The sequence below is a fragment of the Oikopleura dioica genome, chromosome 1, assembly GCF_907165135.1.
Source record: "Oikopleura dioica chromosome 1, OKI2018_I68_1.0, whole genome shotgun sequence".
Lineage (NCBI taxonomy): Eukaryota > Metazoa > Chordata > Appendicularia > Copelata > Oikopleuridae > Oikopleura > Oikopleura dioica.
In genome coordinates, this window is record NC_137291.1 from 4,898,925 (window position 1) to 4,921,440 (window position 22,516).

General features: G+C 39.3%; 5 protein-coding genes and 1 long non-coding RNA gene across 6 annotated transcripts; 4 read left to right on the forward strand and 2 right to left on the reverse strand.

Annotated features, from left to right (window-relative positions):
• Positions 1 to 24: 24 nt before the first annotated feature.
• On the reverse strand, positions 25 to 1,355 carry LOC145711647 (sulfotransferase 1C3-like). Its single transcript, XM_081789338.1, has 5 exons — positions 1,151 to 1,355; positions 1,020 to 1,108; positions 611 to 980; positions 465 to 568; positions 25 to 174 (listed from the first exon to the last, which is right to left on the reverse strand). The coding sequence occupies exons 1-5, from the start codon at positions 1,314 to 1,316 to the stop codon at positions 124 to 126; spliced, it is 780 nt and encodes a 259-aa protein (XP_081645464.1). The 5' UTR covers positions 1,317 to 1,355; the 3' UTR covers positions 25 to 123.
• Positions 1,356 to 2,082: 727 nt separating this feature from the next.
• LOC145711723 (uncharacterized) lies at positions 2,083 to 5,104 on the reverse strand. The gene is made up of 7 exons (XM_081789413.1): positions 4,971 to 5,104; positions 4,865 to 4,929; positions 4,623 to 4,818; positions 4,387 to 4,580; positions 2,587 to 2,675; positions 2,511 to 2,516; positions 2,083 to 2,451 (listed from the first exon to the last, which is right to left on the reverse strand). Exons 1-7 carry the CDS (start codon positions 5,096 to 5,098, stop codon positions 2,083 to 2,085), a joined length of 1,047 nt encoding a protein of 348 aa, XP_081645539.1. The 5' UTR covers positions 5,099 to 5,104.
• A 6,471-nt stretch (positions 5,105 to 11,575) lies between these two features.
• Positions 11,576 to 13,471, forward strand: LOC145711724 (sialin-like). The gene is made up of 4 exons (XM_081789414.1): positions 11,576 to 11,675; positions 11,721 to 12,567; positions 12,607 to 12,922; positions 13,224 to 13,471. Exons 1-4 carry the CDS (start codon positions 11,629 to 11,631, stop codon positions 13,469 to 13,471), a joined length of 1,458 nt encoding a protein of 485 aa, XP_081645540.1. The 5' UTR covers positions 11,576 to 11,628.
• A 424-nt stretch (positions 13,472 to 13,895) lies between these two features.
• Positions 13,896 to 14,669, forward strand: LOC145711313 (uncharacterized). The gene is made up of 4 exons (XR_014135153.1): positions 13,896 to 14,021; positions 14,063 to 14,143; positions 14,207 to 14,288; positions 14,578 to 14,669. It is a non-coding gene; the product is annotated as an uncharacterized LOC145711313 (long non-coding RNA).
• A 1,339-nt stretch (positions 14,670 to 16,008) lies between these two features.
• LOC145701915 (uncharacterized) lies at positions 16,009 to 19,347 on the forward strand. Its single transcript, XM_081779130.1, has 10 exons — positions 16,009 to 16,157; positions 16,262 to 16,419; positions 16,676 to 17,060; positions 17,415 to 17,680; positions 17,728 to 17,857; positions 17,901 to 18,052; positions 18,095 to 18,228; positions 18,275 to 18,632; positions 18,675 to 19,095; positions 19,140 to 19,347. The coding sequence occupies exons 1-10, from the start codon at positions 16,088 to 16,090 to the stop codon at positions 19,280 to 19,282; spliced, it is 2,217 nt and encodes a 738-aa protein (XP_081635256.1). The 5' UTR covers positions 16,009 to 16,087; the 3' UTR covers positions 19,283 to 19,347.
• Positions 19,348 to 20,670: 1,323 nt separating this feature from the next.
• Positions 20,671 to 21,512, forward strand: LOC145708188 (2-hydroxy-1,4-benzoquinone reductase-like). Its single transcript, XM_081785842.1, has 3 exons — positions 20,671 to 20,798; positions 20,839 to 20,993; positions 21,033 to 21,512. The coding sequence occupies exons 1-3, from the start codon at positions 20,676 to 20,678 to the stop codon at positions 21,367 to 21,369; spliced, it is 615 nt and encodes a 204-aa protein (XP_081641968.1). The 5' UTR covers positions 20,671 to 20,675; the 3' UTR covers positions 21,370 to 21,512.
• The last annotated feature ends 1,004 nt before the right edge of the window (positions 21,513 to 22,516 follow it).

The window sequence follows — 22,516 nt, forward strand, 5'->3', positions numbered from 1 at the left end:
AAAAACGATTTTTTTTTTATTTTTTCAGCGATTCGTAGAAAGCGATGGTTTCAGCAGAAAGCTCTTCCTTCCACCCCTTTGATTTTCCGGAGCGGAAGACAACGGCTTCTTCGAATTTGATTCCTAGCTTTTCGGCTTCTTTTTCTCGATGTTCTCGTGCTTTTTAATGTCGCTCTAGAAAAAATTGATGAGTCATCATACATGACTATTTCAAATAGTCTATTTGGGTCATAAGTTATGAGTCATAACTTATGAGTCATAAGACTTATGAGTCATAAGACTTATGAGTCATAACTTATGAGTCATAAGTTATGACTCAGAACGCCTCTGAGCTTGGCTCGGTAATCTGTGTTGAAAACCTGAGTCAGGGTCCGAAACTCATTTTAGCTCTTTTAGGCCCTGACTCAGGTTTTTCGCACAATTGCCGATCTCAGCCTCTGACTTAGGGTTCGAGAAAAACTCACCATTTCGACGATTTTCGCCAAGTCGGCATTTTCGATTTCGAGAAATTTCAACAATCGGGAAATTTCTTTCGGTTTGTCAGCAACCACTTCTTTAAATTTGAAAACTAGAAAGAAATTTTCAACCTCATCCCTTTTTTTCGACTTACATTCAATTTTCAACTCAGGATGTTCTTTTGCGAATGCTTTCCATTGCTGATTGTATTCTTCTGGCGTTCCAAAGACTTGTTTTCCTTCGAACATGAATCTGGCAAACGTCTGGAGGTCGTCATAGATTCCGTGCTTTTTCATGTACGGTTCCATGAAGGGGAGTTTCTTGAAGAAATGAAAAGCAGAAACGACTACAGCGGGGGTGTCGCGCTCGATGAAGACGATTTTGCCCTTGTGGCCGAGCGGGAAGTTGCCAGGGTTGACATGGCAGTGAGTCGTGTGGACCAGACCCTTGTGTTCGCGAATGGCGGCGAGTTGGTCGTCAAGAGCAGCGACGTTTGGGCGGAATTCCATCGGATGGAAGGTGTGCTAAATAGGTGGAATGAAAGAAAAATGATGAAGGAATACCTTGTCTTTTGCCACGAGCGTTTCCAATCGGGTGATTCCGATCGCGTCCAAAATCGACATCATCAAATGACTACCAGACTTCGGAAAGCCTAAAAAACAGCATGAATAAGAGCAAAGGGCGTAATTCTTACCGAGGACGGTTACGGCATTTTCCGGAAAGTCCGCATTTCGCAATTTTTCCAAAGTTTCCGGACCAGCCATCGCGGAGGTATAAAACGCCCCATTGTGCTCGATTACTTCCCCTGTTTCCAGCTCCTTTTCGTAAAACTTTTTTCTCGCCTTGAAATCAAAACTCATTTTTTTCGTTATTGTTGAATTTGTCTGCCGAGAAATGGCTCAAGAAATACAGCGTTTTGTTTGTCTGTCAAATAGTTGGAGGAGGTGTGGCGATTTTTCTCGAAGAATGAGACTGTAGTTGATTTAGTAGCTTGAAATCAAACTTGAGTGCTGCTGATAACAAAGATTCGCAAATTTGAAATATCCGCTTTAGATTTTTCTCGAATTTTTCTCAAAAAAGTGGTCAAAATTTGATGATGGTCATAAAAAATTTTGAAAAAGAAAATGTTTGTCATTGTCAGGAAATTTATTTTTGCAAAGATTGATAAAAAGAAATTGTGTCTTCGGAAAGCTCTTTTCTCCAGCCATTCGATTTTCCTGAGCGGAAAATGACGTCTTCTTCGAATTTGATTCCTTGCTCCTTGCTGATGCTTTTTCGGTGTTCTCGAGCTTTTTTGATATCGCTCTTGAAAAAGAATGATTGAAATCAACGAGGAAAATAGGCGATTTGTCTGGAACGAACAAAAATTTCGACGAATTTCGCACAGAAGTTTTCAACCAATAAGAAGCCTGGATTTGGTTTATCGGCCAATCAGGAGCCGAAAAGCCGCCCACGCGAAATTTGTCGAAATTTTTGTCGGTTCCAGATTTCGGCCCGAAAAATATACCTACATTTGCAACAATTTCTGCAAGATCGGCGTTTTCAATTTCGAGAAATTTCAACAATCTCGAGATTTCTTTCGGTTTATCTGCCATTACTTCGCCAAATTTGAAAACTAAAATCTCATTAATTTTCACCAACACTTTTCATTTTACATTCAATCTGAAGCTCCGGATGATCTTCAGCAAACTCCCTCCACTGTTTGTTGTATTCTTCTGACGATCCCCAGTAATGTTTTCCCTCGAACATGAATCTGGCGAATTTCTGTAGGTCCTCGTTGATTCCGTACTTTTTGAGGTACGGGCGCATCGATGGAAGTTTCTTCAGATAATGGTATGCTGAGACGACAACAGCGGGAGTTGCGCGCTCGACGAAGACGATTTTGCCTTTGTGGCCGAGCGGAAAGTTGCTTGGGTAGAGGTGGCAATGATTTGTGTGGACAAGGCCTTCGTATTGACGAATCGCGGCGAGTTGCTGGTCCAAGGAGTTGACGACCTAGTTTAATTGTTGATCACGGTCAGATAAAAAAATTTGTCCGAAAGCGCCCTAATTACGATGTCCTAGGGTGAGGTTCAGGAGGTGTGACCGAATTGGAAAGTTTTTTTGAATAAATGAATGTTGGAATCTTACTGTATCTTTCAGTCCCAGCGTTTCCAGTCGTCTGATCCCAATTGCATCCAAAATCGACATCATCAAGTGACTTCCTGACTTTGGATAGCCTTAAAAATATCTATCAACCATTTCCGCCATCAACTCTTACCAACTACAGTAACGGCGTTTTCAGGAAAAACTATCTTCCTGATCTTTTCCAAGGCCTCCTTGGAAGCGACCAGGGCTCTAAATGGATTAGTCCGGGCTCGGACTTAGTCCGAAGTCCGTCCGGTCTAGTCCGGCCGGACGGACCAGACTTCTGATTTTTGGCTGAGAAAATTTTCGGACTAGACCAGACCAGACTTGGCTTTGTCCCCGGACTTAGTCCGAAAAGTCCGAAAAAGCTGGACCACTTTCAGACTTATGTTTTAGTCCGAAAAGTCCGAGAAGTCCGAGAAAGTCCGAGAAGACTTGACCACTTCCGGACTACTTAGAGACTTATTTTCAGACCAATTAAGTCCGAAAAAGTCCGAAAAGTCTTCATTTTTCTAAGAAAAACTCATTTCTCTCTAGAACCCCCTTATTCTTATGATTTTTTTCTTCAACAATGCATCGTTGGGGGCCCGGACTATGTCGTCGAATGTCGTCGAATGTCGTCAATGTCGTCGAATGTCGTCAATGTCGTCGAATGTCGTCAGATTTTTTTCAAAAACGGAAAAAAAACCAAATACGAAAATTTTACATGATTTTGCTCAATAAATTTTCGAAAAAAGTTCGAATCTTCGTTGTTAAATGACTGATGAGTAAGTTACGATTTTTCTAATTCGAATTTATTTCGAAAATAATACCAAAGTTTTTCTTAATTAAGGACCCCCCCCGTCAGCTTTTTCCTTCGAAATATTGAAATTTTTAAAAACGAGTTTCTGTTGTATTTTATTCAAAAAATTTTCGGACTTTTCCGGACTAGACCAGACCAGACCGGATTTTTCGGCTTTTTTCTCGGACCAGACTTTTTCGGACTTTTTCGGACTTTTCCCGGACTAGACCAGACTTAAAGTCCGGGTTTTCCAATCCGGACCTGGACAGACCAGACTTGTAAATTTCGGCCAAGTGCCCGGACCTGGACAGACCGGACTTTTGATTTTTGCCTCAGATTTAGAGCCCTGGAAGCGACTTGAGAGTTGAGCGGCAAGCAGACTTCAAGAGAATTTTCTAATGACCCCTTTTTGTAAAAAGCGCCATTGTATTCGATGATGTCGCCAGTTTCAAGTTCTTTTTCGTAGAATTTTTTCGTGCGTCGAAATCAAGAGTCGTTGGCTCGTTGTTGTTATCTTTGATTATCATGCTTTTTTCTATCTATTTTTGGTGGTGTCTATCTTTGGGGCTTTCCTTTTGGGGCAAAACAGAAAGCCTGACACTTTTTGAAAGGAAATGACTTATAAAGGACTCTCCACCCACTGCAGCGCCCCTAACATCTGCAATGTGACCTTGGGGAGTGACCTCGAATGAATCCGACGCGTGAGAATCACGCCACTTCGCTGACGATTGAAAAGGTTTTTCCCGGCCACAAAGAATAAACTACGATTTTAATGATTCAAGCATCTGTGCTTTTTGTAATTACGTATTTATGCTCCTGTCTATTTTTCAGCAATATGGAAAATTTCAAAAAAAGCCAAAATTGAGTGTTTCCGAGCTTCATATTGACGTCAAATGATGCGACTATCACGCATTATCCTAGGACCATAGGAATGTTTACAAAACAGGTCTAAATATGCAATCTTTGTGCAGTTCTCAACATTCTTTCCTGCTGACGCAACAGTTTTTTCTTTTTTCACAAACAAAGTTCATTTTTTATTATATCATGTTTATTCATCCGAAGGCAGTTTATTTTTGGTTCCATGGCGGACTGAATTCTTTCTTCAGCGGTTTCTTGTTCAGGCAGAATTCGCTCTTCGTAAAACTTGAAAACCAAATAGGGGCACTTCTGCTTCGCTTCTTCGGCTGTTACGATATCTGCTTGCTCACTGTTGATCCTAAATTCTTACTGAAATGCTAGAGCGAAAAGAATAGCTAACCATTTGATGATGTAATAGAGCTTCTCCTCCCCGGTTCGCTTGCCATTTTCATCAACGATTCTTGACGCGCCAAGAATTCTTTCTGGAACCAATCCTCTTGCGAAGCCCTTTTTCGTTGCTGCTGCGAAAGAAGACGATGCTTTTCCCCTCTTGCCTCTGCCGGTCGATTTGGTGGCTTCATCCGCGGAGTTCTTTTCTAGAAAAAAATTACATCTTGAGCAAAATCAAAATCCGAAAATTACTTTCCCAATCGTCGATGATTCGTCTATCTCGAATGTTTTCTTCTGGTTCCCAAGTATCATCTTCCCTAAAAACGACTTTGTGTGAACGCTAAAACTTAGTACTTACGGCTTGTACCCCTGCCACCGAATGAGGTATTGCATCCTTCCTTCATAAAATCTCTGGCTCAGAATTTTCTCAACAACAAATTCGTCCGAAAGCATCGACTCTTGGGATTCAGTTCCAGACTGAGACATTTTCTCCTTTTCTCACGGATAAGCCGGATCGCTTTGAACGCTTTTCTCTGATACTTCCCATCTAGAGAAAAAATGAGTTCGATTCTTGTCTCGTAGACAGACTCAAAATTCAACAAATAAAAAAATTTATTGATTATTTATTTTAATAAGCGTTTTTAGTAGAAAGATGCAAGTTTGAACTATCAAATAAACTTTGATTCGTGATGTAAGATGCTTTTTCACACGTAAACTCTATTATGTGGCACAGACAAACTTCAAATTATTACAGAAAGAATCAAAGAAAATAAACTTTAAAAAGAGAAGAAAATGGGCACAATGTTTGAGCTGCCATTTTGGAAGCTTCAGCGTTACAGGTTACAAATTTCGGTCAATTTTCTTTCGTGAGAGTTTTTCTCTAGAATCATGATTGGGTTGTTGCCCTTGTTGCCATTTTCAGGTTTTGAGGACTTGGGCCGATTTTGAATTGTCTGTTAGTTCACCTTTGCTGCCTTCTTCAATCGAAAGAGCAGAGTGACCAAACCTGAAATCGTGGTCAAGTCGAAAAGACAACTCGATGAATCGGCAGCCATCCAATCGGGCGATCTATAAAAATATGAAATTATTTTCTTCATTTTATTACCTTGTTGTAACCAGAAACTCCACCAAAAATATGCAGACGACCTTTGATCAGTGCGTGTCTCGAAAAGAGAACGTATTGAGAAACGCTACCGCTGTAATCGAATGGACTGTTGACGAATATTCCTTCGTTTTTCGAACCATCAGGCTTGAATGCGTAGGGTTTGTAATTGCCATCATAATCATGTATAGGGTTTTTCACGGAAAGGCGCGGCGCGGCGGCCATCCACAAAATTTAAAAGTCTTATATTGACGCGAAATTGATAATTCAAATAATGACACCTACTGATTCAAGGTTATTGATTCATAATATGGTATTGAATTTCGTTAAGAATGCAATAATTCGCCGTAAGACATATTTTCTTACTAAAATTTGAGTTTTCTTGCTGAGTACATCAAAATACACTTTCAATTTTCAAATATGTAATATTAATAATAAACGATAATACATTTATCGTTCAGCTCTCAAATTTTGGGAGAGAGGAAACATTCGGAAGGTGTTCAAATCATCATATAAGTGAGTGGAAGTGACGGCGCGCTAGTGCTTTACGCTGCTGCGCGGGATTAAGGGTAGAGTAGGATCCTTGCGCGCGCCCTTTGACGCAATTTCTCATCCTCAGAGAATCTGATGGGATGATTATGCACCAAAATTTCTTTTTGAAAGTTATACTCAAATTTTACAGGCTTTCTTCTCGTATAATTTATTTTAATTAAATTTAAAATCGATCATGATTCGCGAGCGAGGCGGAAATTTGAAAATCTTTTGGCCATTTATTAAAGCCATATGAAAATCCTTTCCAACAGTACCAGTCACAATGACCTGCTTATCATAATCTAGGAGGAGATAGAAAAATAAAGAAAAATATTGAGAGTAAATTGCAGCTCAACAAGATAAGAGAGAAAAAATAAATTATACGAGAAGAAAGCCTGTAAAATTTGAGTATAACTTTCAAAAGAAATTTTGGTGTATAATCATCCCATCAGATTCTCTGAGGATGAGAAATTGCGTTAAAGGGGCGCGCGCAAGGATCCTACTCTACCCTTAAGAACAACCAAATGTACTCATTTTTGGCGTTTTTTGTGATTTTTGCTCTCTAGCGCCAACATAAGGCCGATATTTCTAATGCGGTTATTTTATTCTAATTCAGTGCGTTCTGAGCTTTCGATAGACCCTTTACAGTCAAAACGTCGAAAACTCGGTTCAGAATAACAAAAGTGTCAAAGAGGTCAGTGCTGTCCATCAAAAAGGCCATTTTGAGCTTTGCCCCTTAAAAACAGATTTTTGAGAGGAAAAATTTTTTATCGAAAATCCGCACAATTCCGGAGATTTTGCCATTTTCGCCGAAAAAAGTTCCGGAATTGTGCGTTTTGACTGTATATGTCTTCTTTCGATGACATTGAAAAACCGAAAAAATCCGATTTTCCCGTACAATAAACATGCACTTTGGAAATTTTTGATAGCTAAAATTTCGAGGAAAGATGTTCGTAAAGGGGTCATATAACACATCAAAATGATCCTCAGAACACGAGGAATCTGAAAATATCAAATATAGACCCTTATCGAGTAGTTGAAAAAACAGGGGGATCCCTTAAGGCCCCTTTTAAAATTTCTTATCATCCAAAAAGGGTTTCACTGTATATAACGCTTTCGGTGAAAAACCCTAATCATGTAAAATATTATTTATCTGAGAATCAACTCGAGATTTCAAAATCAAATTTTTGATTTTCGTTTCTTGGTCGAACTTGAAAATTCGCAGTTTTTGCTTTCGGCATTTTCCAGTCCAGTTATTTTTACTTTTGAATTAGCTTCTTTTTCATTGCCCTTTTCATTCAGTTTGATATTTTATTACTTAAAAATTGAGTCAAACAAAATCAATCTTTTCCTGAAATACTTCAAGAAAAGAGCCGTTTGAATTAAAACAAAACACAAAATCTAGTTGCTTCTTTGATTGTTGAATAAAAAACTTGTCAAAAAATCGGATTCTATCCAAAACGAGTCATTTTTGAAAGTCGAAGGCGCAAAAGAGTCATTTCGTCAAAAAATTTGAATTGAAGAATTTTCGTTTCTTTCAAAAAGCCAGTTCCAACATCGATTTCGAGTTGAAATTTCTTTGTTCCATTGAGTTCCAGTTCAACAGTTGAAATATGCGTCAGTTCTTTGAGCGAAGTAAAGAATTCATCCGGAACTATTGTTTTGTGGTACAAGCTTGGCTGAGGAAATCGTGGCTGGGAAACGGCATTTTTTGAAAAAGCAGGAAAACCGTCGTCGTGGAAGGCGAAAAAGGGATTGCTTGTCACGTGAATTTTCTGCTGAGCTTTCTGTTGCACGAACTCGATCTCGATTTTTTCTTAGTAGATAAGCAAAACTGCTTTACGTAAGAAACAACGCGTATAAACGCATTTATAGTTTTGTTTATCCTTTCCGAAGTCAAATTCGATCTCAAATAAAGTGTCAAACACATAACTTTGGAGAAAAATTCTCTCGTCATTTATTATTCCATTTACAAAGTACTCGCATTCATCATTAATCACCTCGCCTTGATCAGTGTAAGACGGATCATTCGGAGCAAATAATTTCGAAAAACAAATTGATTTTTCTTCATATTTGACCAGAGAGCCGATCCATTCGCTCCCAAGAGTGATAAACTTCCCCTCCGCCTCCAACAACAACGAGTACAATGTGTTTGAAAGAACAACACTCCTCGTCACCAAAATAAGGAGCAGTCTTCCCAGATCCATCTTTATTAAGTTGTAAAAAGTAAAAATTATCTTACTAAAAATATTTTCAACTTCTGTCAAAGGGACGACGTGAACAGGATCAAGGTCTCTCAAAACAGCCGGAAGCTGAATTTCATTTTTTCTCCAGCCCTTTTCAAGTTCTTCGTTTATTTGGATTCTGTTCAAAGCCAAAGTTGTTGAGAGTTTGATGTTATAATCTCCCATTTTCACGCTCATCAGATAAAATACTCCCTTGAAGCTGGTTGAAGAGACTTTCGCATTGAAATGGTTACTAGCAATGTACCCTTGTGCCTCTTCAAAACGGTTCAAATTGTAATCGGGGGCATAGTAGTAGCATTTGTCGGATTTGCTAGTTGGAGAACTTTTAAGGGTCAGAAAGGTTTAGTTTAATTTCATTTCATTCTTTTTGACCATTTGCAGACGACAACAACTGGAAAAACCTTCGTTCCCTTCTCTTCAAAACGAATCTCGATATGATGAGTTCCAATAGAGGAGCCAAAGTGAAACACGAAAAATCCTCTAAAAATGCAAGATAAATGCAACAAAAAAAAACACCCTTACATTTGACTATGTCCATTCTTAACTAAAATAGGATGATCACCATCACTCTCCTTCACTCTCATAAGATTTCCAATTGCATCGACCAAGTAATGCTCGCCATTGAGAAAAGTCGCACCAATTGACTAACGCGTTTTTTTATTTACTTGAGGGTCAAGCACTGCTAATTTAAATTATTTAAAAAACGTTCATAAGTTAAAAACTTAGATGAACCATCAGATACTGAAGAAGCCGAACTATATATTTGTCTATCAGTTCCACTGTAATCGGAAAAAATGAATTTTCGAAATTTGCGTTTTTCAAGTTTTCGCTCATCCCAACGGGCAATTATGGTGTTGTTGTTAGGAATTGATTCGCCCATTGATTCCGTTGAGTTTGATTTTAAATCAAAAACCGGAATCATTTTCTGTCTTGAATCGACTTTCTCACACTCGTAAAACGGACATGGGCATCCACTTCTGCAATATTTCTGAGAAGGACAAATCTCTCCAGCTGCGTCCGAAGATTGAGTCAGTTCGAAGCAAATTGATTCACAGGGCGAGATTGACTTAGTCCTCATTGATTCCAATACAAGCGTATTCGAGCAGAGATGGCGGCAGATATTCTGGTCGTAAAACTGTTTCTTTTGACAGCGGCGCAGATTCACTTCGTTTTCTTCTTCCGAGAAAACAAGAGGTTCAGATTTTGGCTTTTCGATTTTAGAAACAGGTTCAGGAAGAATGAACTCCTTGGTCTCGAAGCATTGCTTCATCAAATGGCCGCAGATATCCATTTCAGCAATTTTGACGCATTCTCTGTAGTTTCGATTACAGCTTGAAGTCAGAAAAGTTGTTACGCCCCGGGATTTTTCCAAGGAGGCGACATTCGCTAATTTCAGAGAAATTTCATTTTGAAAATCATTTAAAAAGTACCTAAGAGGATAATTGTTCCCCAAAAGAGAGTGCCAAGAGAAAGATAGCTGTATTGCTGCGGATCTGTGGCATTTCCGTGTTTTGCCAGGCTCATTTTCGCGGTGACCTTTTTCTTCCATGTTTTCTTCTTTTTCAATTTTCTGATGTCGTATTCTTGAGTGCGAATGCTTCGAGTGGTCAACACTTCTTCGGGCAGCAGATACACTTTCTTGCCTTTCAGTCTCAGAACGCCTATGCAGTCGCAATCCAGACACTTTTTATAAAGAGAACTTTATTATCTGATTCATCGTTTTTGAAATTACCCGGACTTTTGTTTGAAAAAGTGCAGTTCTTATCTTTTCGTTTTCTTCTTCGATCGCCATGGCGAGTGCTCTCTGGAAAAAAAACAACGATTCTGAAGATAGAAAAGGTGAAAAGCCGGTTTGTGGGACTCCTCGGCACGACTTCCTCGACAGCGCAGTCTCCGATCTTCCTCTTTTTGAGTGTCGCTTCCTCTGCTTCACCTTTACCAGCGCTGACAACAAAGCTAGTGGGACTACGAGTGTCTGGAAGGGATTTTTTGAACTTCATTCGAACAAAAAAAATAACCGGTAGACTACGTCTTTATAAATAATTAATAACAGGTTCCCAAAAATATGAAGAATGTCACATTCTGAATGTGGGTATCATTGAGGGATTTTTTAAGTAACATGTACACTCGTGTGAGGAGTTTCCGCACCCCTAGACAGCGGGTAAAGGGCGCGGAAACGCAGCACTCATTTTTGCCACTTCTAGAAGAAAACAATAGAAAAAGTGCGGGTCAGGGGTGCGGAAACGCAGCACTCACAAAGGGTGCGGAAACTCCTCACAGTGTGAGGCTCACACCACTGTAAGATGAATGAGATTATTTATCTCAGACAGAAGACTTGATCAAGTTAAAATTCCTTATCGCTAGTAGAAAGTCCAAGCATGAAAAATGTAAAGCGGCAAAGCTTCTCAGAGGTAGAATCAAGCGTTTTCTGCTCGAGAGCGCTCCAGCTGGCCGCTTTGAGAAAAACTTGTTTTCAAGAATCGGCTTGTATGCCGACTGCTTGTCTGATACTTGGACACCTATAACTTATAACTTATAAGTTATAAGTTATAAGTTATAAGTGTCCATCCATTTTCCGTCAATTCCTCAACTGCTCCTCCTGCATACCATCCTCCGATTGCAATCAAGCGTCCATTGTACAAGGCCAATTCTCCATACTTGTGTTCAAAATTCATTTCTTCTTTACTTTCTACTGTAAACTCATCAAATGACTGACATTTGTACCGATCCGATTCAGCAAAACAAATAATCACTGAAAATAATTTTTTAACATTTTTCTTTTCAAATTTACTCGCAACTGAATTTTTGAAGTATTTTTTTAAGTTTTTTAATAAAAAAGTAAAATAAAATTCACCTTTGCTGTTTTTCGGTCTAACTTGAAAATTCGGACTTTTTTGCTTTCGACATTTTTCAGCCCGGTTAGCTTTTTAAAGAGCCTCTTTAAAAAGGTTTACCACACAGGTTGCCGAGCCCAGAATTTCATCCACGTTTTAATTATCAAATAAACTAAGATCTGTTATGTAAGATGCCGTTTTCACACATAAACTCCATTATGTGGCACAGACAAACTTCAAGCAAAAATACAATCAGAAGAAGAATAAAGAATCCAAAAGAATAAAAATCATAAAGAGAAGAAAATGGGTACAATGTTTGAGCTGCCATTTTGGAAGCTGCAGCGTTACAGGTAACAAATTTCGGTCGAATTTTTTCATTACAGATTTTTCTCTAGAATCATGATTTTGACAATCTTTATGAATATCACGGGATACATGATTCGCTTCGCCATCGACGTGGCGATTCTAGACATGGTCGATGATCAGAAACGTCATCATCAAAATTCCTCCAGCTGTTCCAATTCTTCCCTGTTTTCTCCAATCAGCGAGGGGCAATTTCCTCTCGGCAAAAACCATTCTTCGCCAAAATACCACTGGACGGAGGAGCAACAAAGCATGATCATCGAAGTCTTTTTCTACGGATACACCCTTTCTGTCGGCATCGGAGGCTTGTTCGCGGATGTTCTCGGCGCAAGATTTTTGGTTGGATGCAGCGTTTTGCTTTCCGGCCTCTTGGGCATCTTTTATGAGCTTTTTGCTAGCTGGGGATTCGAGTGGCTCTGCGTTTTGAGATTTTTTCAGGGACTGCTTCAAGCTGGAATGTTTCCACCGCAAACATCGATGTGGGGCCGCTGGGCTCCAGAAAACGAGCGAACAATCATCGTTGGCGGTTCCAATGCTGCTGCTATTTTCGGCGTCTCCATGTCGAATATCCTGACTTCTGCGATTTGCGAAAGCCTCGGCTGGCCCTATGCTTTTTACATTTTCGGGAGCTTTGGGGTTCTTTTCGGATCAATTTGGATTCTTTACTTTCGAAATACACCCGAAGAAATGCCCTGGTGCCAAATTGAAGAAAAAGAGTACATCAAAGCGAATACGACGGCCTCCGCAAGAATCGAAATCAAGGAAATACCGTTCAAGAAGATTTTTTCTTCGTTTGTTTTCTGGGTCGCTTGCATAGCAAATTTGGCGAATTCGATCATTTTCTTTACGATAACAGACAAACTACCAGAATACCTTCAGGTAAAGACCTTTTCAATCACTCTAGAATTTCTCTTCTAGAAAGTTCACCACTACAACCTCCTCGCCGACGGTTTTCTCAGCGCCCTTCCCTTCATTTGCTACCTGGTTGTTACTTTCGTTTCGTCAGCTCTCCTCGATTTCGCTCGATCGAAAAACATTCTGAGCATCACAAATTTAAGAAAAATAGCAGCGATTTTGGCACTCGTTCCTGCGGGCATTTGCTTTTTCGTCATCTCGCCAATGGGTTGTGATTCCGGGGCGATCGTTGCGCTTATGTGCGTGATAATGGGATTCAATGGGTTTTCCACGACCTCGTTTTTGCCCTCCTTGATTGATATGTCGCCTAGCTATGCGGGTAATTAAAAGATATTGGGCTCTAAGCTCGGCAACCTGAGACTCAGGTCCTTAGTAAAAAACCTGATTCAGGGTTCTAAAAGAGTAAAATGAAAAGCCGCGTAGTGGCTTTTTTTCAAAAACGAAGCCGCAAAGCGGCTTCGCCAAAGTTACCAACTCTATGAATTATTTTAACTAGCGTTTAAAGAAAAAGCCGCTACGCGGCTTTTCGCCTTACTCTTTTAGCACCCTGACTCAGGTTTTTTACTTAGGCTGCTATGTCCAATTCGGGTTTTTTTAGGTCTTCACTAATCCATATTCAGGTATTCTTCATGGCATCCAAGACACATGCTTTTCCGCGTTTGGTTTTATCACCCCGATTTTCATCCAAAAATGCGTCGGAGAAAACCCTTACCTCATTTCGTCCTGGAATACGGTCTGGATCATTAATGGAGCTCTCGCCTTTGTGTCTGCTGTCTTTTACGGGGCTTTCGCGACAAGTGAGAGGCAAGATTGGGACTTGAAAAAGGAGGAAAAGATGGCGTACGCAATCGGACTTTCGAAGACATAGAAGACAATAATGAAAAATTTAATTCTCTTACTGAATAATAAATAAAAATTAAGTGTATTTTTTCATTACGAGCTGATTTGTCAAAATTTCAAGCCGATTTTTTTGCCAATTTTTTTATTTATTTTCGCTGACTGATTTTTTCAACCCTAAAATATTTGTTTTCGATCTAGTTCCCCTTAAAAGAAATCTGTAAAATACTGTTTTAAAATGGCTGCGCCGCGGGGAAATTTTTTATCATGATACGAGAGTCGAATACCGAAAACCCGCCGACATAATTTTTTATAAATAAAGAGAGAGATGCTCGCAAAGTTATTTTTGAAAGAACACTTGTAACTGCCCAGTTTAAAAGAGAATTTGAGCGAGATTATGTCGTCGATTTTCCAGTGAGGGATTCTAGTGATTTAATATGTTTTTCTAGAAAAAATGAAAAAGAAGGAGAGATTAAAACTGAGGTCATGACTTTGGATCAACGATGTGATGAAGCCCTCGCCATTCTTGATCAGGTTCAGGGCTCATTGCCGGTTTTGCAACAAGTTTTTGATGAGAACAAGTATGTTTAATTTAAGACTTGAAAAATAAAAATGATTTAAGACTTCTTCGATTGCAGCTGAAGGAGAAACAAGCTGAGATCGAACGGCTGCGTGGAAAAATCAGGCGACTCGAAAACGCCCAGTAAGAATTGCATATTTTTCATCCCGCGATTTTTTCGGGGGTTTTTATTTCATGTTATTTCAGAATCAGCATCAGTGATGACAGCGAGTGACGCCTCATGCCGCTCTTTGCCAGCTCAATCATGCTGTTCACCATTCACAACCATATCGCTGGGGGAAACGCTCGCCTAAATTACCAATTGGTAATGCATTACCAATTTTGGTAATCCATTACCAATTTTTGGTAATGCATTACCAAATTTCCCGAAAAAGGCCAATTTCGTTTAGTCAAAGAGCCTGTGTGCGCTCCGCGCCTGTGTGATAGGATACGTTTAGAAGTGATTTACTCATTTCTTGGACAAAAAATCAGAATTTCTGAAAAAAATTTGGTAATGGATTACCAATTTTTGGTAATGCATTACCAAAAATCTTTGGTAATTTAAACGAGCGTCCCCGATCGCTGGCGTTCTCTTTCATGTCTCCATCACCACCTCCGACCCTCTCTTTTTGGAGAATTTCGACTCATGTAATAAAAATCTCTTGACTTATTATTGGGTTTTTTCAGCACGCAATCTTAAAATTCTTCATAGCATTCAGGACGCATGCTTTTCCGCGTTTGGTTTTATCACCCCAATTTTCATCCAAAAATGGAAGCGAATTTTCTTTTGGGACAAAATCTAGAATCAAGTTTCTAGAACAAAAAGAGCTTCAGTTTGTGGCAAACGCTAAGTTTCGAAAAAAAAAATTTTTGCTTGTACTTTTTTCGATTCGAAAAATTTCATTTTTATCGGTTCTTTTTTAGTCAAAAATGGTTCTAAAACGCTTTTTATTTCTAGTTTGACTTCAAGAAAATAGATGGGAGTCGAGTTTTCTTCATCGAAAATTCAATAAATCGTTAAATTTTAAAACGAAACTAAATCTCGACAGGAACAAACATAATCAGCTGTTTTGTTCAAGTATTTTTTTTTGTTCTAGAATCGAGTTTGTTGAACAGAAAACAAGCTGATTACATGTATGTTACCGTCTTGAGCGGATTTCGAGTAAAATTCTACGATTTTTCAAAAATTTCGATCCGAGAAATTTGATTCCTATCGATTTTCTTGAAGTCAAACTAAATATATTAAACCTTATTGAATTGTTTTTGACTGAAAAAGAATCGATAAAGATGAAATTCTTCGAATCTGCCATTCAAATCGCTGATCTCCCGAATAACGAGTCGAAAAAGTGCTCAACGGAAAATTCATTTTCAATAAAGCGCTAGCGGAATTCTAGCGGCGCGATAAGCGCTCTGAGCGGGTTCTGAATGCGCGGTGTACCAGAATGTCTGAGCGTGGTCGAATCGTACCGCGCTTTTCCGCCCTTGGGCAATTTCTGCAGCTCATGAAAACGCACTACCGCGCACTATGCTGCACAACGTATCTGACACAAATTGGCCCTTTGTTATGAAAACTTTTCTTTCTCCTAAATCAACACTTTTTTGATTTCTCAGAAGTGGAAGTCTCGAAAATAAAAAGGGTAGAGAAAGAAAGGGTTGAAGACGGAAGATGAGGCTCGTGCAAATTGCGACGCTCCAAGGAAGGGAATTCAATATATAATGCAACGGGAGCCGGGCGAAAATTGACCTTTTTCGAGGGAAAGAGCCTTAATTCGAAAAGTTTGAAGGAAGAAAATAAGCGGTTTTAGCGCTTGAAAACCATGGATCACAGCGTAAAACCGGATTTTCGAGCTTTTTTTCTTGTAAAAATTAACCAGAAAAATAAAAATAAGGAGAGTTTTTATTAAGAAAAATTTTTTTATCATAAAAATTGCTCTTTGCTGCGAAAATTGTCGGATTTGATAGAATTCCTTGCTTTTTTTTTCCAAAAAATGATTCCCAAAAACAGTCATCGCAGCCCAATTCCGAAGCTTTTCTGGCTTCGGAAATGCTGCCGATCAAAGTCGACCAGAAGACCCTGGTGTTGTCCGAATGGACTTGCCGCTTAATCGAAGATACAAATATGCATTTACTGGCGCAGCGAACCCAAAGCTCAGGATTCGTAAGTAACAAGCAATTTGTCCCCAGCGGCGGAATGTTGAAAATTATTTGACCCGGAAATGCTCTTTCTCAGGCTGCTTTTCTTGTTGATAAGTTGTTTTTTAGCTGAGGGAATAACTGGTTCCTGTAACGAAGAAATCGACCTGTCCTTCGTCATCTCCGGGAATGGGAAACTCGCATCGCCGGGCTTCGAAGCCGGATTTTATCCAAACAATACGGATTGCTCCTACGTCGTCAAGGCTGGAAATAGCTCTGTTCTCGAGGTATGATTTGATGAGCCAGAAATAGCCCTCTTTTTGAAGAATTTATTTTTATCTTTTTTTTTATCTAGTTCAGCCTTTTATCAAATGATTTTCGCGAAAAATTTCAAGATAAAACGAAAATTTTCATTAAAAAAATGCAAAAAATTTCAAAAAAAAAAATCGAAAATTTACAAAAAAAAATCGAAAATAAGCAAAAAATTCCTAAAATTCAAAAAATTACAAACAAATTAGAAAAAAAATAAAATCTCTTTTCTAGCTTTCTTTTCTATACATGGACATGGAACCCGGCCCACCCGCGTGCCCTTTCGACTTCCTCGAAGTCCTCGACAGTGACTCATCAAATATCATCGGCGGCAACCGATTCTGCGGCCGCAATACTCCGGGAAAAATCATATCCAAAAGCGGCACTCTTCGACTTCGCTTCAAAACCGACGGTTCCGACACCGGAGTCGGCTTTGCTGTCCAATACAATGTTGAGCCGATTGAGTTCAAGAAGATTTTCAATTGCAACTTTGAAGATGGCTGGTGCGGGATGGAGTATTCGGCGAATGAGGGAGAGGAGGAGGAGAAATTGCAGTTTGCGCCGTTTGATGCAAATAGTCTTTCGTTAATTAGCGGCAGATCTGGCACTGTAAGAACAGGTAAAGAATATGATAAGATTCGAGACGAAAAATTGGGGGTGGCGATTAGAATCGACTAAAAATTGCGACAAAAAAATTAGCGGCGACAATTTTGGAAGGTACCAGGAAGGGACAAAAAATTTCGACAAATTTGCGTGGAAATTTTCAACCAATCAGTAGCCTTAATTCAGCAAGCCGGCTTATAAATAGCCGCCCACGCAAATTTTGTCGATTTTTTTTTGTCGGTTCAAGATTGGTTTTCAGGCAAAATGCTTATATCTGATTGGTTCAATATTCTACCAAAAATTTCGGAGAAAATTGTCGCAGTTTTTTCTTGTCGATTCGAATCTTTCAAACATAAAAATCAATTTTCAGGCGCGACATTTGACCATTCTTTGAAATCCCCACGCGGTCAATATCTTCTCTACGAAAGCACCGGAACCAAACAAGGCGACAAAAGAACCATCAAAACTCCCATTATCTCGATCAGAACCAAACAGAAAGAAACCACCTTCTGCTTTACCTTCTGGGCGACAATGAAAGGCGACAAAATGGGAAAAGTCGAAGTCAAAGCTCTTTACTACGATCGCCAAGGAAATCCAAAATCTTCAAAAGTTCTCGGCGATGTGAACGGAGAGCAGGTGAGTCATGGAAAAGACGGTATGGAAATCTAATTTTCCATATTCAGAACGCAAATTGCTGGGGACAGGGTTGCAAGAAAGGCGACGATTGGACGTACCAGAGGTTCACCGGGCCGCTCTGGGAAGAAAATGTCGCCATTGAGATGACATTCATTTCTGGGGGTCCTTCCTACTCAGGTTTGTTCCTCGGAGATATTCCTCCTTGATTCCTTCTCTTCAGACATTGCCATTGACGACATCATGATGGACGGAAACGATTGCCCGACCGATTCAAACACCAAATGTCGCTATCCAGTCAAACCATACAAGAAATTCAACTACAAAGACATTATCACCGGAAAATGGCGCTGCAAGAATCCAAAAACCGACACGGTCAGAACCTTGTTTTTCTCATTTATCTCAATTTTTTCCTAGAACTTCAACATGACAAACATTAACCAGGAGTTTCCGCAAGGAACTGAATGCAAACTCCGATGCAACAATTGGAGAGAAATGGCTGATCCAATCGAACACGGGAAAATTTACTGCGGACGGAGAGGATGGCACAGGTAAAGAGGTCAAAGAAACCGGACATTTTTGAACAGCAATTTTCAGCATCAAAACAGGAGAAGCAATCCTGAACGAATTGCCAGCCGTCCCAGGAGAAATGCCAAACGGATCAAAGAAAAACCCCGATGTTTTCAACTTGATGCCAGTTTGCCGAATTTCTCGATGCGATCTTCAAATGATGCCTCCCAACGCCGAGTTTTTCGCCTGCAATCATCCCGAAACACTCGACTATTTGCCGCTCGATTCCCTTTGCGAGCTGCGCTGCTTGCCGGGGTACAGAAGGGATGGACCGCAGTTTTCGAAATGCAGTCCGGGAGGATACATGGCCGGCAGAGCCACTTGCGTGAAAATTGGAGAAGATGATTTCACCGAAGTCGAAAGAGCGAGACTCATCCCCGACACGGTTTGATTTTCCTTATTTTGATGATTTTAAAACTCGTTTTAGGTTCAGAAAGTGTTCTTTGAACCAAAAGAGCCGCAGCGAATCATCGGCGTTCCCTTCACCGGCGAAGCAAAAGCTCTGCCCGGTCGCCCTAAACAAACTACTCCAGCACCTCCAAAAATCGCCACAACAAAGCCGACAACAAAGACAACAACGAAAGCACCAGTTCAAACAACAAAACAACCAGCTATCACGACAAAATCAACAACGACGACGAAAATGTCCATTCCACAAAATGCCTTTGAGAATATTCTTCCGCAGCCAAAACAAACACCAGCACCAGTTGAGCTCGCAGCCCCGACTCCAGCTACCCATGTTGGTCCACTAGAACAACTAGCCGTCAATTCTCAGTCAACAAAAGCTACAACAAGGCCGACAATGCCACCGAAAGCAACCGAAGCTCCTGATTTTTTCAAACCAGAAGGTAAGCCTAGCATTTTCGTCCTCGTTTTCGACCAAAATTTTCAGGCGAAGCAACAACCACAAATCAGCCAACAACAACGAGTACAGAAAAGACCAAGAAGCCCAAGAAGGACAAAAAGAAGGAAGGTCCTTCATCATCATCATTCACTTACCTTAGCAGTGTTTTATTAATAATTCTTCTCTTTTGATACTGTACAAAAAACGCGAGTTGCGACAATAGCATTTTAAAAATTACCTCGAAAATAAATTATTATCTTATTTTTTCGTTCCATCGATCATTGATTGAAGCAACCGTGTAATGAGGAGGTCAATAAGGCGCCGTTCGTTTATGATGACTTAAGGATATAGGCTATATCATATAGCCGTTCTCAAGGCACTTTCGTAGCGCCAAAAGGGGACGATAAATTTTTTTCATTTCAAAAGGAACCCTACCTAAAATTGCCTAAGAAACCCGATTCTAGTGTTCTTTATAATTTTTTAATGGAAAAATTTCTCTCTAGAGCAATTTTAAATCTTACGATCACTTTTTCTCGAGAATTTTCCATTAAATCGGTCGAGTTTTTTTGATAAATTAAAAATTTGGACCTTTCTCTACATTCCTAGGGCTTTAAGTTTAATAGATTCAAATTATTTATGGTTCTAGAGCCATTTTTATGAGGCTCACTTGAGTAAGCCGAAGCGTCAGACAGCGCTCTGGTTTGCTGCGCTGGGCGCCCTCCTCCATCGCGCGGTGAGGCGCGCATGTGAAAGAGCGCGCTGATTGGCCGAGCGCCCTGAACGCAGCATTTATGAAAAAGAAAAGCCAAAAAGAAGAAGACGCTAGAATGAAAATTTGCTCGGGTTTTGAAATTTAGAGGCCCTAAGAAGCTTGATTAGCAGTTATTTATAATAAAACACGGTTTAGTTTTAGCAATTTAATTGAAAAATTTCGAGAAAAAATGATCGTAAGATTTCAAATCGCTCCAGAGAGAAATTTTCTTTGAAAAAAATTTTAAAAAACATCAGAATCGAATTCTAAACATAATTTTAGGTAGGACCTGTCTTGAAATGAAAAAATTTTATCGCTCCATTTCGACGCTACGAAAGTGCCTTGAGAACGGCTATATCCTTAAATCAAGCGATTTAGAGTAGGGCTCGCCAAAAAAAAGTCGATGTCTATTCTCCCCTACGAATTGCACCTTAAAATGATCCCCGTTCTTTCCTGATTCGAATGATATGTCTCTGTCAGGCGTAAGCCTTGGGGAAAAAATTCTAGAGCTAGGCCCAAAATCCTGTTTTTGAGACTTCGATCACGTGCCATGACGTCATTTCTCCGGAAATTTCAATATTTTTTGAATTTTTCGAGCATAACTTTTTATGCTCTTTTGAATAAGCTACTAGTTTTGGGTTTTAGGACATGGGGAATCCGAAAAACATACTCGTTCGCGACTTCAAAATTTCATGGCGAGCCCTAATTTAGAGTCAATTCGGCTATGAAAAAAAATGTTGAATTGGGAAAAATTCCAATTTACTTCCTGTTTGAAACGTATATATGCGGAAGTAAAAAGCTCCAAATCCCACTTTGAAAAGAGTATTTTTTCGATGGTACAACTCAAGATCGGAATTATCATGGGCTCTGTCCGAGAGGGCCGCATGAATGCCCGAGTCGCTGATTGGGTCGAATCCGAGGCGAAAAAGAAGTTTGGAGAATCGGCGTTGATTGAGGTAAAAAAGAGCTAGAATTTGATAAAAATGAAGAAAAAAGGTAATCGACTTGGAAGATTACAACTTGTCGGGGATCAGACAACCCATTCATTTCATGGCGGACTCGTCGCTCGCACCAGCGGATCTCAAGAAAGCGGAAGCGAAAGTGAAAGAACTCGACTGCTTCATCTTTGTGACGCCAGAATACAACTTGAAGTAGAAGACATTTTTTGACTTTTTTCTAACCGTTTTCAGCATTCCCCCCGCGTTGAAAAAGTTCATCGATCTTCTCCCTCCTCCAATTTGGTGGTGGAAATCTGCCGCCATCATCAGCTATTCCATGGGCCGTTTTGGCGGAAACATCGTCCCGCACTCCCTCCGCCAGACTTTTTGCGAGATCGGACTCATTCCTGTCACCAAACCAATGTCGATTCCGTTTGTTCACGAAGAAATCGACGAGAACGGAGCTCTAGTCGGACAGGGAGCTGAGGGCTTTCAAGCTGAAATTGAAAAAACTCTTGATGTTTTTGAATTTTACGCGACTGCGATCAAGGAGAAGAGAGAAAATGGACCTGTTCCGAAGAATATGTAAAATTACATTCATCATGTGCACTTTTGATTAAAAATTATAAATCTCAATTATAATGATTTTATTTGGCATGACTTATGAGGATACTCATCCGCCTATACAAAAAGAGAATATCTTAGATGTCTCGGCCTCCTGATCGAAAATAAAAGCCCAATTTGTCCATTTTTTCCAAAAATTATGGTCTGTCCAAAAATTATCGTAAAAGCGAATTCTGTTTTTTTTCTTCAAAGCTCGTTATTCATTGATTTTTCTTATCCATCAAATCGAAAAAATTTCTCAAATTAAAATTCATTCATGCGAATTGATAATTGGGCAGGTGATTATTACCAAAAAGAGTCAGCGGGGAGAAAGGGCTGATTTTCCGTGAAATTTGTGACGTTAGCGACATGACCCGGCGGTCGCCACCCTTTTTTCTTGAAATCGATCTTCAGCTTTTCTTCTTCCAAAACCTTCCAATTCTCGAAATCCAATTATTCGGATTGATGAGGTTATCGCAGATTTTCACCCGTTACCTTTCGAAAAAATAAGCCATCGCTCTAAAAAATTAAGAACCGTTGAAAAAAGCTTATCATTCTAAGAAAATAAACTCATTATTGATTCATACTCTGATTTTAAAGACGAAAACATAAGGAGAAAGAATTAATTTTAAATAATTAAAAATTAATATGAAAATGCTAAAAAATATAGTTGTTTTAAAATTAATATTCAGATATTTTATTGATAAGAGTAAAATAAAAACTGAATTAGTATTTTGTAAACTTCAGTGTTAATTCAGTTTTTATATTATTTCTATATAAATTATATAATCAATATTTATTTATTAATTTAAGTTCATTTCCAGTCATGAGATACATAGACTCATGATGTTAAAAGTAGTTTGAAATAAAATTTTTGAGAAAAACGATCATTCTTTCTGATTTTTTATATAAAATTATGACAAGGACACCCTTATTTCCGAAAAATAAAATAAAATATAAGAAATTAAAGGAAATAATACAGTATAATCTTTACAGTGCAAGTTATACTGTATTATTTCTTTTAATTGCTGATCTATATTTTATTCGGAAATAAGGGTATCCTCGTCATAATTTTTAAAAAATCAGGAAGAATGATCGTTTTTCTTCATAATTTTCAAATTTCTTTTAACATC

What these genes read in the sequence shown, in the direction of transcription:
- LOC145711647 (XM_081789338.1), bottom strand. Translation starts at nt 1,316, where the DNA reads ATGAGTTTTGATTTCAAGGCGAGAAAAAAGTTTTACGAAAAGGAGCTG. An exon ending in TCCTGAGTTGAAAATTGAAT is followed by an intron (nt 569 to 610) that starts GTAAGTCGAAAA and finishes ATTTCTTTCTAG; the next exon opens with TTTTCAAATTTAAAGAAGTG. An exon ending in TGGCGAAAATCGTCGAAATG is followed by an intron (nt 175 to 464) that starts GTGAGTTTTTCT and finishes AATTTTTTCTAG; the next exon opens with AGCGACATTAAAAAGCACGA.
- LOC145711723 (XM_081789413.1), bottom strand. Translation starts at nt 5,098, where the DNA reads ATGTCTCAGTCTGGAACTGAATCCCAAGAGTCGATGCTTTCGGACGAA. An exon ending in CGGTGGCAGGGGTACAAGCC is followed by an intron (nt 4,930 to 4,970) that starts GTAAGTACTAAG and finishes AGTCGTTTTTAG; the next exon opens with GGAAGATGATACTTGGGAAC. An exon ending in TATAATAAAAAATGAACTTT is followed by an intron (nt 2,676 to 4,386) that starts GTTTGTGAAAAA and finishes GATATTTTTAAG; the next exon opens with GCTATCCAAAGTCAGGAAGT.
- LOC145711724 (XM_081789414.1), top strand. Translation starts at nt 11,629, where the DNA reads ATGGGTACAATGTTTGAGCTGCCATTTTGGAAGCTGCAGCGTTACAG. An exon ending in AACTACCAGAATACCTTCAG is followed by an intron (nt 12,568 to 12,606) that starts GTAAAGACCTTT and finishes TTTCTCTTCTAG; the next exon opens with AAAGTTCACCACTACAACCT. An exon ending in TATGTCGCCTAGCTATGCGG is followed by an intron (nt 12,923 to 13,223) that starts GTAATTAAAAGA and finishes ATCCATATTCAG; the next exon opens with GTATTCTTCATGGCATCCAA.
- LOC145701915 (XM_081779130.1), top strand. Translation starts at nt 16,088, where the DNA reads ATGGACTTGCCGCTTAATCGAAGATACAAATATGCATTTACTGGCGCA. An exon ending in GAACCCAAAGCTCAGGATTC is followed by an intron (nt 16,158 to 16,261) that starts GTAAGTAACAAG and finishes GTTGTTTTTTAG; the next exon opens with CTGAGGGAATAACTGGTTCC. An exon ending in ATCTGGCACTGTAAGAACAG is followed by an intron (nt 17,061 to 17,414) that starts GTAAAGAATATG and finishes ATCAATTTTCAG; the next exon opens with GCGCGACATTTGACCATTCT.
- LOC145708188 (XM_081785842.1), top strand. Translation starts at nt 20,676, where the DNA reads ATGGTACAACTCAAGATCGGAATTATCATGGGCTCTGTCCGAGAGGGC. An exon ending in GAGAATCGGCGTTGATTGAG is followed by an intron (nt 20,799 to 20,838) that starts GTAAAAAAGAGC and finishes TGAAGAAAAAAG; the next exon opens with GTAATCGACTTGGAAGATTA. An exon ending in ACGCCAGAATACAACTTGAA is followed by an intron (nt 20,994 to 21,032) that starts GTAGAAGACATT and finishes AACCGTTTTCAG; the next exon opens with CATTCCCCCCGCGTTGAAAA.